Here is a 14,844-nt window from a genome sequence, read left to right on the forward strand (position 1 = left end):
TCCAAGGCTGAAATCCCCAAGTCTGATGAGCATCGAACCCCTCGACGGTTGTCCCCCCAGAGGTCTCAGTTCCAACTGCAGCGAGGTGTACATTTCCGACTCGAAATGATGTGGCGAGGCTGATAATTGGGTTCAACAGCCGCGAGACGAGATGTATTAGGGCGCAGCCCAGCAGCGTGGGAAGCCGGTAGTGGCAACCGCGAGCGAGGCCGGCCGACATGCCGTAGTTGGTCCTATTGATATCTCGGTATGTCTGACTCGAGATGGGCAGCCGGGCAGGCGCTGACGGGGCGGGAGCCATGTGTCAGGGGTGGCGGGCACCATTCTCTGCGTGGTTATCAAGGGCCGCAGCCTATATCCGTAGCGGGTTGGGCGAGAAAAAGAGAGTGCTTGCGCAATCTGGCTGATATGGCATGAGGTTCGGAAGGGTGGCTTGGCTGAATCAAAGGCGTTGACTAGTGCCAATGGCCATGAAGTGTTTCGTCTTGGAGGGCAGCGGTGCAAACATGCTTCTCAGGTGTAGTGCTGCACGGGATATCCGGTGGACGAGGTCGACCCAGTAAATCGGAGAATATGCTGCACGGCAGCAGGAAGTACGGAGCAGGGTTCGCAGGGCTCCTAGGTAACGGCGGGAATATCGTCACGGCATCGGGAGATGGGCCGATGGCGATGGGTTGCACGGATTGTTGTTTGGGTCTGACAGTAGGGGTCGGCCACGTCGATCCCCAAGTCCCGAGTGAGCGGCATCGCGGACCCGAACCGTGGGTATGGTTCTTTGGCGATTCTAGCGAGGACGAGGTACGGTGTGTTGGAGATGCCGCCGCGTAGAACCTCATCGGCAGCAGGGAATGTTGAAAGAAACGGCCTCTTGGCGGCGAAATGCTCAAAAGCTGCATGGCGAGGCTAGACAGCCTAGCTGGGCCACGGGTAAAAATGGCAGAGCGCCACCCTGGTAACCGCGCACAGGACGAGGTGAGGTGGTGAGGTGCTCTTGGACGACCTGGAAGCTTGACGACGACGACGACGACGACGAACAAGCCGACGGCCACCAGCCGGGCGCGACTGCCTCCGGGCCTGCCTAGCTCATCCGAGCTCCACTTCTGGCTCCATCAGACAGTGATGCACGGGCCAGTGTCGGCGCTAAGGTCGCTAAGGCAAGGTAAGCGGGGCCAGCAAGCACCACATGTGAACCTTCACACCCCCTGACCCCTGCTCCTTCTCATTCGTTTCCCTCGAACGCCCCACACACCCACTTGACTGAGTGTCGATGACCCCTGTTCATTGTTCCTTGCACCTTCCCGTTCAGCACTCAGAGTTGACCCTTGTCCCTTGGCAGCCACGATGCGATGTTCGACAACCACGCCCCTCCCTCCTCCCTCCTCCCAAGACCTCGACCTCGACCCTTGTCCTGCCTGTGTACCTACCTTAGGTACCAAGTGTAGGTGGACTTACCGTATCCGGGCATCATGGCCATCCGGCGCATCTGCGTTTTATTTTTCTCATGTTTTCTTTCACTCTTTATTTTGCCTTGTTGTTTTCCGCAAGCTAGCCCTCTTCAAGCTACGCTCTCAATCTCCACTGTTGGCTGCTGGCTGTCCCCTCTGCACTGCAGCTCATCGCATTAAACACACCTGGCACCCTCGCTCATTTCCACCACGGAACCCGACGAGAGGGACTCACATCATCCTGCTTTTCTAGACAGCGTCTTTCTTTTCTCTGCCCCCTCCAATCCCTCCCTGAGGTGCTCTCACTCTCTATCGGAGCCATCCTCCACACGCCCCCTTGTGTTCTTTCGTTTGCACAATCCCGGCAGAAACCCAGTCAGTCAGTCCAGTCAACCAGTCCACCACGGCGTGGCAACCAAACCATCCCGAAGATCGTCGATTTCGTCCCGTCTGTCAACCACCAAAACTCCCCAGGCAGGGCAGCGCCCCGGCATATTCGAATCGAACAGAGTGAAATCTCACTCCCCATCGTCATCATCATCCCGGCTCGCTTCGTTTATCCTCACCTCGCCTCGCCCGGCCTCGCAAAAAGGTACAGTACCCGCCACCACACCTGTCCGCTCTCACGGGAAGTCTCCCATGCCATGCCATGGTTGCATCTGCAGCCAGCTCAGCATGCTGCCTGTCCTCTCCCTCCCACTCACACCCATCTCTTCCGTGAACCACGCCCAAAGCCCCAATATCCCCTCCCCGTCCTACCTTGCCTCAGGTCGGGTACCTTAGTGCCCTCCTAAAGATATCCTTGCTCGCCTGTGGCCCTTGCTCTGGCGTGCCTAAGGTAGTGGATGGCTCCAAGGTCCAGCAGCTCTTAGCTTCAGCCAGCTCCAAGCAGCTCTAGACCCGGCCCCTGGCCGAAGGAGGATTTTCCCTAATCACCTCCCCCACTCACCCAACACTGACTGCACTTGCACTCACTACCTCACCTTACCACAACCGCCATCGCCTTTTCCTCTTATCCACCGGCCGCTCTGCCTGAGAGACGGGCTGACTGCGCCATCCGCCCTGCTATCCCTGATCTCTCTGGCGAGGCTCGTCCACGCCTTGCCCGATTGGCCCTCTCACTCTTCCTTGCCCGTACTCCTGCGCCTTCGTCCCCTCATTAACCTTCACATCTCCTCCCTCGTCCTCGTCCATTGACTTGGCTCTCTTCCCTTTCTCTCTCCCTCGAGATCGTCTTCCAGACTAACCCTCAAGGCGCCTTCCATAGAGACCAGAGGTTCGCACTCTTCAAGAAGTGCCTCCTCACCGGCTTGTCGCTTGCCAAACGGTCCACATTCCTCGACTCGACATCAACGAGATTCGACAATCGCCGCCTTCGTCAATGGTAGCCTGAACCTCCAACTTACAATCGCTACTCTACTTGCTCGGCTCCACTTGGAAGCCCGTACACTCGCTATCCCAGTAACCCAGTCTGACTTCGACTTCACTTGAACTCGAACACCTCGTCAGTTCGCCCCAACCTCATCAACATGGGCATCGGCGGCTACTTCAAGGCCGACAAGGCCGAAGCTCCTCGCGGGGCCAGTCCGCCAAACCGCACAAGTCCACCCGCCGTCTCCGAGAAGGGTCACTCCCACCAGGGAAGCTCCAACGACATGGAGCTCCAGCCGCCCACTCCTCGCTACAACTCCCGCCCCCAGTCCATTTCAGGCCGTTCAACACGCTCCAACGGCAGCTCCATGTTCCTCGACGACATCAAGCATGAGGTCATGGTCAACTACCTCTACCAGCAACAATGCTCTCACTTGTGGGTCAGCGACGGCTCTGGCGAGATCGAGGGTGTCCTTCTTCGAAAGGCCAGGGGCCAATACATGGCCTGCCCACCGCAACTGGGCAACTCGCCCTTCGCCCTGGCCTGCGCCGCTCTCAACGTCCAGTGTGCCATGACAGTGAACTCTCGTGTCATCAAGACCTTCCTCCAGTGGACCCCCGACGCCGTCGACGTTCCTCTGATGAATGGTCTGAGGGTGCAGATCCTCCCAACTATCGAGGACTTGCCAAGAGCGAGAAAGCACCAGTTCGCCGCCTTTGTCGCCTCAGAAGGCCTTCTCATTGTTTGGGACGACGATGCCTTGCATCTGGTTCAGAGAGCCAAGGCCATCGAGTCGGAGCTCATGGAGCTCGTCTGGAAGGCCGGCGCTGAAGAGGAGGAGGGTGACGAAAAGAAGGGGCCCACTGTTGCCGACTACGAGATCGACGAGGAGAGTGGTGAGATCAAGCCCGAGAAGCGTCCTGTCCACCTTCTCAACACCTACCTGGTGTCCATCACTCTGGTTCTTGTCACCGTCTCTCTTGGTGCCGCTTGGAGACAGCTTGCCATCGAAGTCTCTGTCGACGGCGATTACCTTCGCCTGGCTCTCGTTGCCCTCTTCCCGGTTCAGATCTTCTTCACTCTCTTCTTCGCCCAAGTCATTGTCGGTTGCTTGGCTCAAATCTTCGGCCCCATCCGTCAGTTGACCATCAACTCCAAGTTCTACTCCGCACGCCCTCCCCCCAGACTGCAAAGCTCGATCCTGCCTCACATCACCGTCCAGTGCCCTGTGTACAAGGAGGGTCTGGGTGGTGTCATTGCTCCCACAGTCAAGTCCATCAAGCAGGCCATGTCCACCTACGAGCTTCAGGGTGGTTCTGCCAACATGTTCATCAACGATGACGGTATCCAGTTGATCTCTGAGGAGGACCGCCGCGCCCGTATTGAGTTCTATGCCGACCACAGCATCGGTTGGGTCGGTCGTCCCAAGCACGGCGAGGATGGCTTCGTTCGTCGCGGCAAGTTCAAGAAGGCTTCCAACATGAACTACGCCCTCATGATCTCCAACAAGGTCGAAGAGAAGCTCCAGCAGATCAACCGCCCCAATGAATGGACCCAGCACGACGAAGCCCAAGCTTACGAGATCGCCCTCAAGGAGGTTCTCGAGGCTGATGGCCGCGCGTGGGCTGACGGTAACATTCGTGTTGGCGACTACATCCTCATCATTGATTCCGATACTCGTATTCCTGCCGACTGTCTGCTCGACGCCGTCTCTGAGATGGAGCAATCTCCTGATGTCGGCATTATGCAATTCTCTTCCGGTGTCATGCAGGTTGTCCACACTTACTTCGAGAACGGTATCACCTTCTTCACCAACCTCATCTACTCCGCCATTCGTTACACGGTCTCCAACGGTGATGTCGCTCCTTTCGTCGGTCACAACGCCATTCTCCGATGGACAGCTATTCAACAGGTCGGTTACTTCGATGAGGACGGATACGAGAAGTTTTGGTCTGAGTCTCACGTGTCTGAGGACTTCGATATGTCTCTTCGTCTCCAGTGCAATGGCTACATTATCCGGTTAGCTGCTTGGGCTGGCGAAGGTTTCAAGGAAGGTGTCTCTCTTACTGTGTACGACGAGCTGGCGCGTTGGGAGAAGTACGCTTACGGCTGCAACGAGCTGCTCTTCCACCCCATCCGCACCTGGCTCTGGAGAGGCCCCTTCACCCCGCTGTTCCGCAAGTTCCTGTTCAGCAACATCCGTTTTACCTCCAAGATCACCGTCGTCTCGTACATCGGCACGTACTATGCCATTGGCGCCGCGTGGATCATGACTTCAGTCAACTACTTCCTCATGGGTTGGTACAACGGATACCTTGACAAGTACTACGTCGACTCGTGGCAGGTGTGGTTCTCTATCATCATCGTGTTCAACGGTCTTGGTAACGTCGCTCTTGCTGTGATGCGCTATCGTGTCGGCGAGAAGGGCTTGCTCTGGGCCTTCTTCGAGAACATCAAGTGGACTTTCCTGCTTGCCATCTTCCTCGGTGGTCTCAGCTTGCACGTCAGCCAGGCCCTGTTGGCTCACATGTTCGAGATTGACATGACTTGGGGAGCGACGTCCAAGGAGGCCGAGTTCTCCAATTTCTTCATTGAGGTTCCCAAGGTTTTGAAGAAGGTGAGTTCTTTTAATCAGCTCCCCCCTCAGCTTCGTCAGCTTTTGGTGGCGGTGCCCCCACATTCCTGTGGCCACCCTCGCCAATCGCGACGCGCTCGCAGCGCCATGCTGTGTGTTGTCCGTCTCATTCGAGCGATTGCTGACGTTATTTTTCAATAGTTCAAATTCTCCATGCTCTTCTCGTGCATATTCATCGCCGGAATGATCATCCTGGCGGTTGCGCCTTTCGTCCCTTACGACTGGCGCATCACCGACTTCGTCGCCATCCTCCCGATGGCCACCGTTTCCGCCAGTCATCTGCTCCTGCCCATTGCCCTCAACCCCGCTCTCATGACCTTCTCGTGGTAATTGATTTATCACGGAAATCTGTTTGCGCGTAATTTCTATTTTGCATGGGCCCTACGCGGCGGTCGATATTTGTACAGTCCCAACAGCGGGCATTGAGGAGTTTTTCCACATCGGTATAGACATTGGATGGAGTTGCAACAGGATTGATACCTAGACTTACAGCTTGAGCACATCATGACATGAACGGTGGGGCTCTTGTTTCTTTCTCAAACTGGATATGACGCAAATATTTCTCTACTTATATTTAAAGCTTAATCTCTTTTATGACGAGTGTGGTGGCTGGCAAAGCCACCAAGGGAACAGGAATCGGACGACGGGACAGGGAATGAACTGGACGACGGGGACGATAGGTCGCCCTGATGATGGGAATTCGTTCTTTCGCACAACATAGACAAAATTACCACCCATCAAGCTCGCTTCTTGCATTTCACATGACCAGCCTCTTGAGTACTGATCCATGTGTTCAAGTGGTTAGTGACCTCACTGTCGGCGGTCCTTTGACTATGGGAGTACCACAGTTCCGTGCATCGCATCTCAATGTTGGCTTATAAGTAAAATATCCATCATCCATTCAGCTGATAGCTCGCACAAATTAGACTTTGCTCCGTCCCTGACTAATCTTGAGTGGTCATGAAAGCGATGAAGCTATCGTCGTTAGTCAGACGGGCTCCTGCCGACAGCGTACTGCATGAGTATCTCCAACTCTGCCCTGCGCCTCTGCTTGCCACCGAGTATTTCTCTATCAATACTCATCCGTCCAATCCGGGGCCTCTTCTCTTATTCTGTCCTCTCGTCTCTCACACGCAGTCTGTCTCCAGCGACGAGGTCTCCTGTTGGCAGTCAGAAGCACTCCGAGAGGCCGACCTTCATCAAGCACAATGATTTTCTTTGGAAGAGATGCACTTGAGGAGGCGCCAAGAGAGACATGTAACCAGCATCAAACCTCGCGGCCTCGGCTTCCGTGCGCCGTCAGTTCTCCTCGGTGCCTCTCAACACAACGTGACAAGGCTCTCTTGCGCAAGACATGTGTCTTTATATATAGCTCCTAATCCGTACGTATATGATTCGTTCAGCAGCCAGAAATCAAGTCTTTTGTCGAATGTATCTTTGAGACCAAGGTCCGCACTTTGGACAACGTGAAAGCGATGAAAAGTGAGCGGTAATTCTCAGCTCTCGGCAAAGCCTTGAATGAGAAACATTCGTCCTAATCCTCTCCATCATCCGTCATTCCAGGAGTATACTGTCACATCGTGTTACACGCCTTGCGTGAGCCCCGAGTAGATGCTTCGATAGCGCGGACTCAGTTGATATCTAGCTTTTGGTCTGTGATGCTCTCGAAATTGATTGCAAAGGTGGTTTTCTTCGATTCGTCCTGTCCATTCTCCCAAGGTAATGGGGTTTTAGTCTATGATTCCATCAGTGACGGTACTTATATTCTTTGGTCCATAGTAATGGGATTTGTGAACATCCCCTTGTATAAATAAAAACCCTCTTGAAGTATCTTCTTCTAAAAAGGCTGTAATAATGATGATTATGTCTTGTGCCTCTGGTTTCGAGTTTGAAAGAGCCTATCTTCTAATCACGATTGCGTGTGGGAGACCAGACACGGTGTCCTGTCGTTTTCAAAAATCACACATCGACTTTGCTGCCGCCGCTTGTTTCTCTTTGGTCCTAGCCTTAGTCAGTCATTCCTGCGAATAGTCGTGTTGAGTATCTTCTTCTGAGCCTGACGATGTGAGAATTATGTATATTAAATAGGTACTGAACGCATGATCGACTCCGAAAGCTCTGAGCAAGCAGCCAGCGGAACAGGGTCACACCAAATTACATCTGCTCTTCTGCTAAAGTCTGTATAGGAATACGAGTCTGATCTTCATGGAAAGATCTAATCCCTACTTGAAGGCGGCTCAGTATTACGACGTTTATAAGCTGCTATCGCGGCATCTTTTCATGATGGGTACTCCTCAACCTATTGAGAGTTATGGTTATATATTCCTCCGCATACTATATTCTGAAGATCTGGTCACCAATCGAACGTCTCCCATACGAGTTGCTTCAATTTGCTGCGAATATCAAAGCGCGAACAGTTCTGAGTACGGGGCGGCTTCAGCTTAGAAGTAGCAGGTTGATCCTTTTTCCGCTTCTTAGGACATCTACTATAAAGGCAAGCGTTCCATTATAGTCTGTTTATCCATTTACAATACGCTAGCAGTGACGAACCTGTGCCGTCAGTAGGGGGCGTCGGAGGCACTTCTGACGCGAGGATGGAGTGCCAGGTCTTTTACATGCTTTACTACTATGTTTGCCATGCCCAGAGTGCAAAGTCTCTTTCTGATGAGATGATCTGTGCTTTTTTGAATCGTATTACTGAGCTCAGTCTTTTCTTATATGCTCATCTGCTACATAGGGTCACCCCCGAAGGGTCTTGGAAAGCTAAACCACCAGATCATGTTGCATGTGGAAGCTTTGAAAACTCAAAGCCTAGTTGAGCATTGGGAGTTCATATAATAATGGATTGGGTCATCTCCAAACTGGGTCATCAATTGTTAAGCCGGAAGTTATTTCCTTTTCACGCACGTGTCAGCAACCGAGCTCAATCAAGATGTAAGGCCGTCCCTGTGCAGGCTTTGAATGTTCCTATCTTCTAAGTCCTCAAGCTTCCTGATAATGTCTCTGGTATTTGGTATTTCTCATGTTTTGAAGGAAAAATACGTCGACAACGCCACGACCTACAAGATCGCTCCTGCTCCTCGTACCCAGCAGCGCGAATGCTGTAGAATTCCGGGGCTTTCGATAGACCCAGTTTCAAAAAAGAAAAAGGCAAAGGCATTCATTTGCCTGTGGCTGAGGTCAAAAAGTCTTAAGATCCCAAACTGTATTCCCTTAAATAGGATTCAGGGTGGCCGAGTACCTCTGACTGGAGGCAGCCTACATCGGCCCTGGTCCAATTGTTTATTTAAGAGCTACCAATGAGGATGACACTCATCGTAGACGAACATCGTAAATGGCAGGCAGCCAACATTCAAGCTTTCAATGGCTTTGCCAGTAGCACAGGAGTGGCCAACCCCAATGCTATCGGGAGAATGGGCACATACCTGCGGGTCTTGTACCTTCGCTTACTCTGCCAATTATTAGCCCAAACGCCATCAGATAATCATAGAATGAAATTGAGAAACTCCAGTGATCTGGGATGCTTGTTCACCGGGGATGGCAGGAGAGGGGGGATGGGAGATTTCTTAGACTTGCCAGCGTGTTTGAACACGCGCCTTGGAACTAATACCGGCCAGAACCCAGCCGAATTGCTTGAGAAATTAAAAAGAAACCGGTATTTCCAGAGACTTTAAGTCATGCGAGGAGAATGCCAATCCACTTCAAAGACACGCGGAAGCTTTTACTTCCATCCCCCGCCTGACATGAACTTAAAAGCAGCACCCCGACTGCCCCTGGAAAACAGGAATGGCAAGCACAATGGACTTCTCTATGAAATCTTTTGATGCAGAGAATATGACCAATGGTGGGAAGTGTCGACAGAGGAAGCTTGTGGTTCCAGTCGTAGTATCGCCAATACTTTATCCAGCCACCCTGTTGATGAGGTTGAATACCACGCTAGAGGATCAAGATAACAGCGAGGAGAAGAACCACTACTTCACATAAGAGAGGCTTGGGAGAGGCCAGGCACATATGGATCAGAAATCGATAATACCTAGCTTCTTGCCTGCGTGACAATGAGTTGAGGCTGGGCATTGTGGCAATCGAACTTGAAAGCACTGGAGAGGGGAACCCCTTTTATCGATTTTGGAACCGATCACGAGTGTCAACAATGCGCCAATTTCAACCATGGGAGCAAGCGGCCGCACGCACCAATAAACGCATAAGAAAAGACGTTTAGATAAGATGACTGGATCAATTCGTTCAATCGTTCGAATAGCTCTAGGGCGTCTCTAAACCTAAAGAAATCAACCCGCCCATCCCAATCCGTCTATATGCAGAACGCCTCTATAGATACCCTTCATTCCGTCTAAAAGCCCGGAGAGGGCCCAGGGTAGTCTTTGCTCTATCGCTGTCTCCTCTCTTTTGTCCACTACTGCTGGTGGTGGTGCTGCTCTCTTGCCCACCCACTAAGCGTCCCAAATACCATTGCAATCAAATCAAACCCATCAAAATCACTTTTTTCCCGGCAGATCGTCTAGACAAAAAGAGGGGGCATTTCATCATATTACCGTCGCAAAAGAAAGCAGTTATTCCTCATCGTCCGTGTCGGGAGGGTGGGGCGTTCCCTTGGGGCTGTTGAGCCACTCAATGTGGCGCAGACGGCGACGGACCTCCTGCTCCTTGAGCTCCTTCTTGGTCTTCTTCTTCTTCTTGCGAGCCTTGAACTTGAGCGGTTCCTCGGCGTCCGAGTTGACGGCGCTGTTGACGGCGGACGAGGCGGCGGTGGAGGCGACCGTGCTGGGGACGCCGCTGGCGGGGGCGCTGCTGTCCTCGAAGGAGCCGAGGTTGATGGCGGCGTTGCCCTTGAGGGCGACGCGGCCGTCGTTGACGTGCCACTGCTCGGAACACAGGGCGCCGACGAACTCTTCGTTGTGGGAAATGAGGATGACACCGCCCTTGAACTCGCGGATGGCGACGGCAAGACCGCCGAGGGAGTCACGGTCCAAGAAGTTAGTCGGCTCGTCGAGGACGAGCAAGTGGGGGTTGTTCCACATGGCACCGGCGATGACAACCTTGACCTTCTGACCTCCGGAGAGGGAGCCGATCTCGTTGTGGTTGGCGATCTCGGGGTCGAGGCCGAGGTCCTCAAAGTGCTTGGAGATGACAGTGGGCTGGAGCTCACGGTATCCGAGACCCTCGCGGGAAGCCTCGTGGTCGTCAAACTCCTGTACGAGCTTGTCGAAGCCCCACTCAATCAGGGTCTCGCGGGAGACCTGAGTGTTGTGCTTGGGGAGCCAGCCGCGCCATTTGCTGTCGAGTGTTAGTGATGAAAGGGGGTTATCAATGGCCGCGGAGATTACTTACACTTCGTACTGGAAGGTCTTCTTGTACTTCTGACGACCGACAAGAGCCTCGATTTGACGCTCAGACTTGCCGTCCTTGAGGTCGATCAGCTTCTCCATCTGGGCCTTGTCCTTGTCGGAGAGGATGCGAGTCTGCTTGAGGAAGACTTCACGGTCGTCACCGTTGGCGTAACGCCACTGAAGGTACTGGTTGGGCGTCTTCTCGAGATGCATCTCGACGTGCTCGAGAGCGTGCTGCTTGATGTAGCCGATACGCAGGTTAGGGTGCTTCTCGACTCTGCCGGTGGTGGGGATGACCTCGCCCGTCAGGATCTTGATAAGAGTAGACTTGCCCGCACCGTTAGGTCCGATGATGGCCACACGGGAAGACAGGGTGAGCTGGCAGGTAACCTCCTGAAGAGAAGGCTTGGGTGCCTTGGGGTACTGGTAGGAGACGTTGCTCATGCGGATGATGGCACGAGTGTTGGACTTGACACCAGTCAGGATACCAGGAGGCGGGAACTTGAACTGGACCATGGAGGCGGAGAGCGTGTAGTAGCTCTTGGCCTCGGGACGGAGCTTGACGAAGTTGGCCAGGTTACCCTTGTAGCAGGCGAGCTTCTTGTTGGGCTCATAGTGGTAGATATCGGTCGTGACGTTGTCGAGGAAGCCAGAGTCGTGGGACACGATCAAACTGGTGATGTCGGGGTGAGTCTTGAGGTAGGTCTCGAGCCAGGCGATGTTGGCAACATCCAAGTGGTTGGTAGGTTCGTCCAGCAACAGGACATCGGCGCCCTTCAGCATAGCACGAGCCAAAGCCAACTTCATCTTCCAACCACCAGAGAGCGAGCCGACCTTGTGCGACTGACGGCCATCAGGACCGTCGGTGAAGCCGAACTCCGCAAGAACCTCGATGACCTTCTCGCGACCGCGAGCCTCGATCTCGGGATCCTTCAGGACGAAGTCCAGAATGCTGATGTCGGCATCCTCACCCTGGTTGTGCTCAACGTAAATGGTACGGAGGACGTCCTGAGGGGGGAAACCCTCAAGCTTGCCGTTGGCAATACTGCGCATGAGCGTAGACTTGCCGGCACCGTTGCGGCCGCAAAGACCGTAACGGTGACCCTTGAGGAGTCTGAGGTTAGCGTGAGAAAGCAGCAGCATACCACCGTAGGCGAGAGAGAAGTGGGCGTTGACGATCTCGGTCTCGCCGTCGTCCTCCTTCTCGGGGACACCGAACTTGCGCTCGTCCTCCTCGACGTAGTGCTTCTGAACGGCATCGGCGACGGCAGTGTGGGCGTCGGCAGTCTTCATCAAAGACTGGAGGTAGGGTGCAATCCTGGCGGAAATGCGTCTGACGAAGCGGTGGTTGACGTTCTCGGCGACCTGGTCGCAGATGTAGGGACGAGCAATCTTGTAGACGTCGAGGTGGCCAGCAAGCCCGCCGTTCTTCTTAATCTCGGCGTCGAGGATCTTGGAGACGTCGTCACCGGAGACACGCTCGGTGACGTCCTTGTCGTCACCCATAGCCTTCTCAATGACATCCAGAGCCCTCTTAGCAAGCTCGCGAACCTCGGGAAGAGAAGCGCGGTCGTAGACACCCTTGACACCAGGCTGGAGCTTGGGCAGGAAAGTACGAGCCTCGATGGGGTCGTGGACGAGCTTGGTCAGATTCTCAACGACAACAACGGTCTGGCGCAGAACTTCCTGGGCGGTGGTGGGGGTGTTGAGAGATCGCTCGAGGAGAGGAGTCAAAAGGGCCAGAACGGGAGAGGTGACGACGGCGACGAAGGTGGTCATGGACAGAGCATGAATGGCCTTGCGCAGGGACTCGGTGGAAGGGTGGTGCATGCTCTCGATCAAGAGGGGGATGCGAGGTGCAACGTCGTCGTTTTGCAGCAGACTGGTGAGTGCAGTCATGGTCTGGACGGCTTGCTTCTCGACTTCGGCCTTGAGGTCGTGCATTCCCGCCTCGACGAGAGGGATGAGGCCGGCCAGCTTGGTTCCCATGGTCTCGCGCATGACGTCCTCCACTTCGGCCTGCTCCTGGGTAGAGCCGACGGTCTGGTTGGCCTTCTCGGCCATCTTCTGAAGCATCTTGAAGGCCTGGGCAGTTCCCTGCCACTTCCCGCCCTTCTTGTTCAGGTAGCTGGTGAGCGCGGGCAACAGGCCGACGACGAGAGCCTCGGGGCTCAGGTTGTTGAAAAGGGCATCCAGGGCGTACTGGGCAGACTCGCGGACGACGGAGCCCTTGTCGGACAAGGCGTCGAGGGAGACACCGACCAAACCGCCATCTTGGAGCAGGAAGACGACCTCGCTCAAGGGGGACTTGGGAGGCAGACGCTCGAAGAGAGCGCCGAGGAGGTTCTGGGCAGACTCGCGGATCTGGCCGGACTTCTTGTTGGCGGCAGCCTTCTTAACCTCGGCGATAATGCCGTAATCTTGCAAACCCAGGTATCCGACGCTGTTGTTCAGGACTTCGCAGAGGCCATAGGCGGCATCGACAGAGGCAGCGGAGGTGGCGGAGTTGAAGATGGAGTGAATAAAGGCGTTGATGTCGTCCTGCGTGGGCGGAGGGGCAGCGCCCGTGGCCACGACGGTCATGGTCGCTTCGTTTTTCTTATTGCGATAAGGGCGGGGTTGCAGGATCGGAGGGGTCGAGGTAGACGAGAGGAGAGGGGAGATGTCGACACGGCGAAGAGAGCGAAAAGAAGGCCTCGCTTCTGCTGCTAGCAACGAAGTGAGGGAGTGAGGTTTCTCGAAAGGCTCTCTCGTCTGTCCTCTCTCTCCTTGGTGACTCGGAGATGTGTGGTGCAGTCAGCAAGAACCGCTGCCTCTTGTCGCAACACAATAATTTTTTTTTAGATTGGGCGTCCGGGCGCGGTTTTTTTCCTTCCCTCCCTCTTTGTCCCTTATCCACCAAGCAGAATCGCATCCTTGGGCCATGTGAAAAATTTACTTATCCAGCCCCCTATCGGGGATGTTTGATTGGCTCGTCTATCTCAGTGGACCCGTCCTCCGTCATGATACGTACCCCTGTGCTCCGTACCTCATCTTTTACGCTCCGCCGCCAGTGCCTCTTGATGCCAGAATTACCAATCCACGGTTGTCGGTTTTGTTTTGCTGATAACCCGGCAAATGCCAGACCCGTATGACGGGACTGGAGGGGAGTTTTCTTCATCAATGTTGGGTAGGGCTTAGTCTTGTCAACTCCACTCCGCCTTCCAACCTTCGTCCGAGTGCTATCACCGGAGGAGGCAGCTGAAACATCAAGGTCTTTATATTGCGGACGTCTGCCCTTTTAGTTAATTGGCACCTCAACTTGTATTTTACCTAAGATGATCTGGAAGCGGATTCTTGGCTGGACACGCTACTCAAATCAGAAAATGGCTCTCATGACGATCAACTTGTGCAAATATATTGGCCTCTGCTGTGCAACACTTCCATTGTTTCGACTGCGGTGAGGCGAGAGTGCCCCTCTGAGGCCCCGCCACCACTCAGCTTTTCCGCGCAGGATATATGCCGAGAAAAAGTCATTATAATTCCCAAAGAAAGGGAAGCCCCAAAAAACCTAGTTTGAATGGCTCAAGCTCCCAAAGTCTGTGATGAACAATAGGTTGTGGTGCATGATGAAGTTCGACAAAGTTCAATGTGAGCATCATTCGGACGGTGCATGTTGTAGTGTTCTTTCGACGCCCGGCCAAAGTGAGGCTGAGAAACTTGCACAGAGCCTACGTAAAGTAAAGGCCTACAGACGGCCCAAGAATTTATTCTTTCGCATCGTACTTGGGATCCGAATGTCTTCTTCATGGATTCTTTGGGAGTCGCGATTGGCTAGAGGTGGCTGGTGGATGTAATGTTTTGTCAATCAATCAGGATTGCGAGGCCTTCCTCGGTCATTGTTCACGCTTCCCACCCTTTGGGTCTAGTTGAGACACAATGTCTTTGATGTCGGTCAAATAGGGCCGCATTCCTTTCTTTTTGACTTTTCGTCTCGCCGTAGCAATTTCGGGTTTCGATATCTGGTGATTATTCGTCTAGCACGGCTTCAAGTTGACGAGAGTTGTG

General features: G+C 54.0%; 2 protein-coding genes across 2 annotated transcripts; one reads left to right on the forward strand and one right to left on the reverse strand.

The window, feature by feature from the left end:
* Window positions 1–2,974: 2,974 nt before the first annotated feature.
* Window positions 2,975–5,782, forward strand: CGCA056_v011595 (uncharacterized protein; the record flags this gene model as incomplete). The annotated part of the gene is made up of 2 exons (XM_037326841.1): window positions 2,975–5,434; window positions 5,594–5,782. 2 exons carry the CDS (start codon window positions 2,975–2,977, stop codon window positions 5,780–5,782), a joined length of 2,649 nt encoding a protein of 882 aa, XP_037174481.1.
* A 4,238-nt stretch (window positions 5,783–10,020) lies between these two features.
* NEW1 ([NU+] prion formation protein 1) lies at window positions 10,021–13,380 on the reverse strand (the record flags this gene model as incomplete). Its single annotated transcript, XM_037326842.1, has 2 exons — window positions 10,021–10,744; window positions 10,799–13,380. 2 exons carry the CDS (start codon window positions 13,378–13,380, stop codon window positions 10,021–10,023), a joined length of 3,306 nt encoding a protein of 1,101 aa, XP_037173852.1.
* Window positions 13,381–14,844: the final 1,464 nt, after the last annotated feature.

Source organism: Colletotrichum aenigma (assembly GCF_013390185.1).
Source record: "Colletotrichum aenigma strain Cg56 chromosome Unknown KSG_Cg56_contig08, whole genome shotgun sequence".
NCBI lineage: Eukaryota > Fungi > Ascomycota > Sordariomycetes > Glomerellales > Glomerellaceae > Colletotrichum > Colletotrichum aenigma.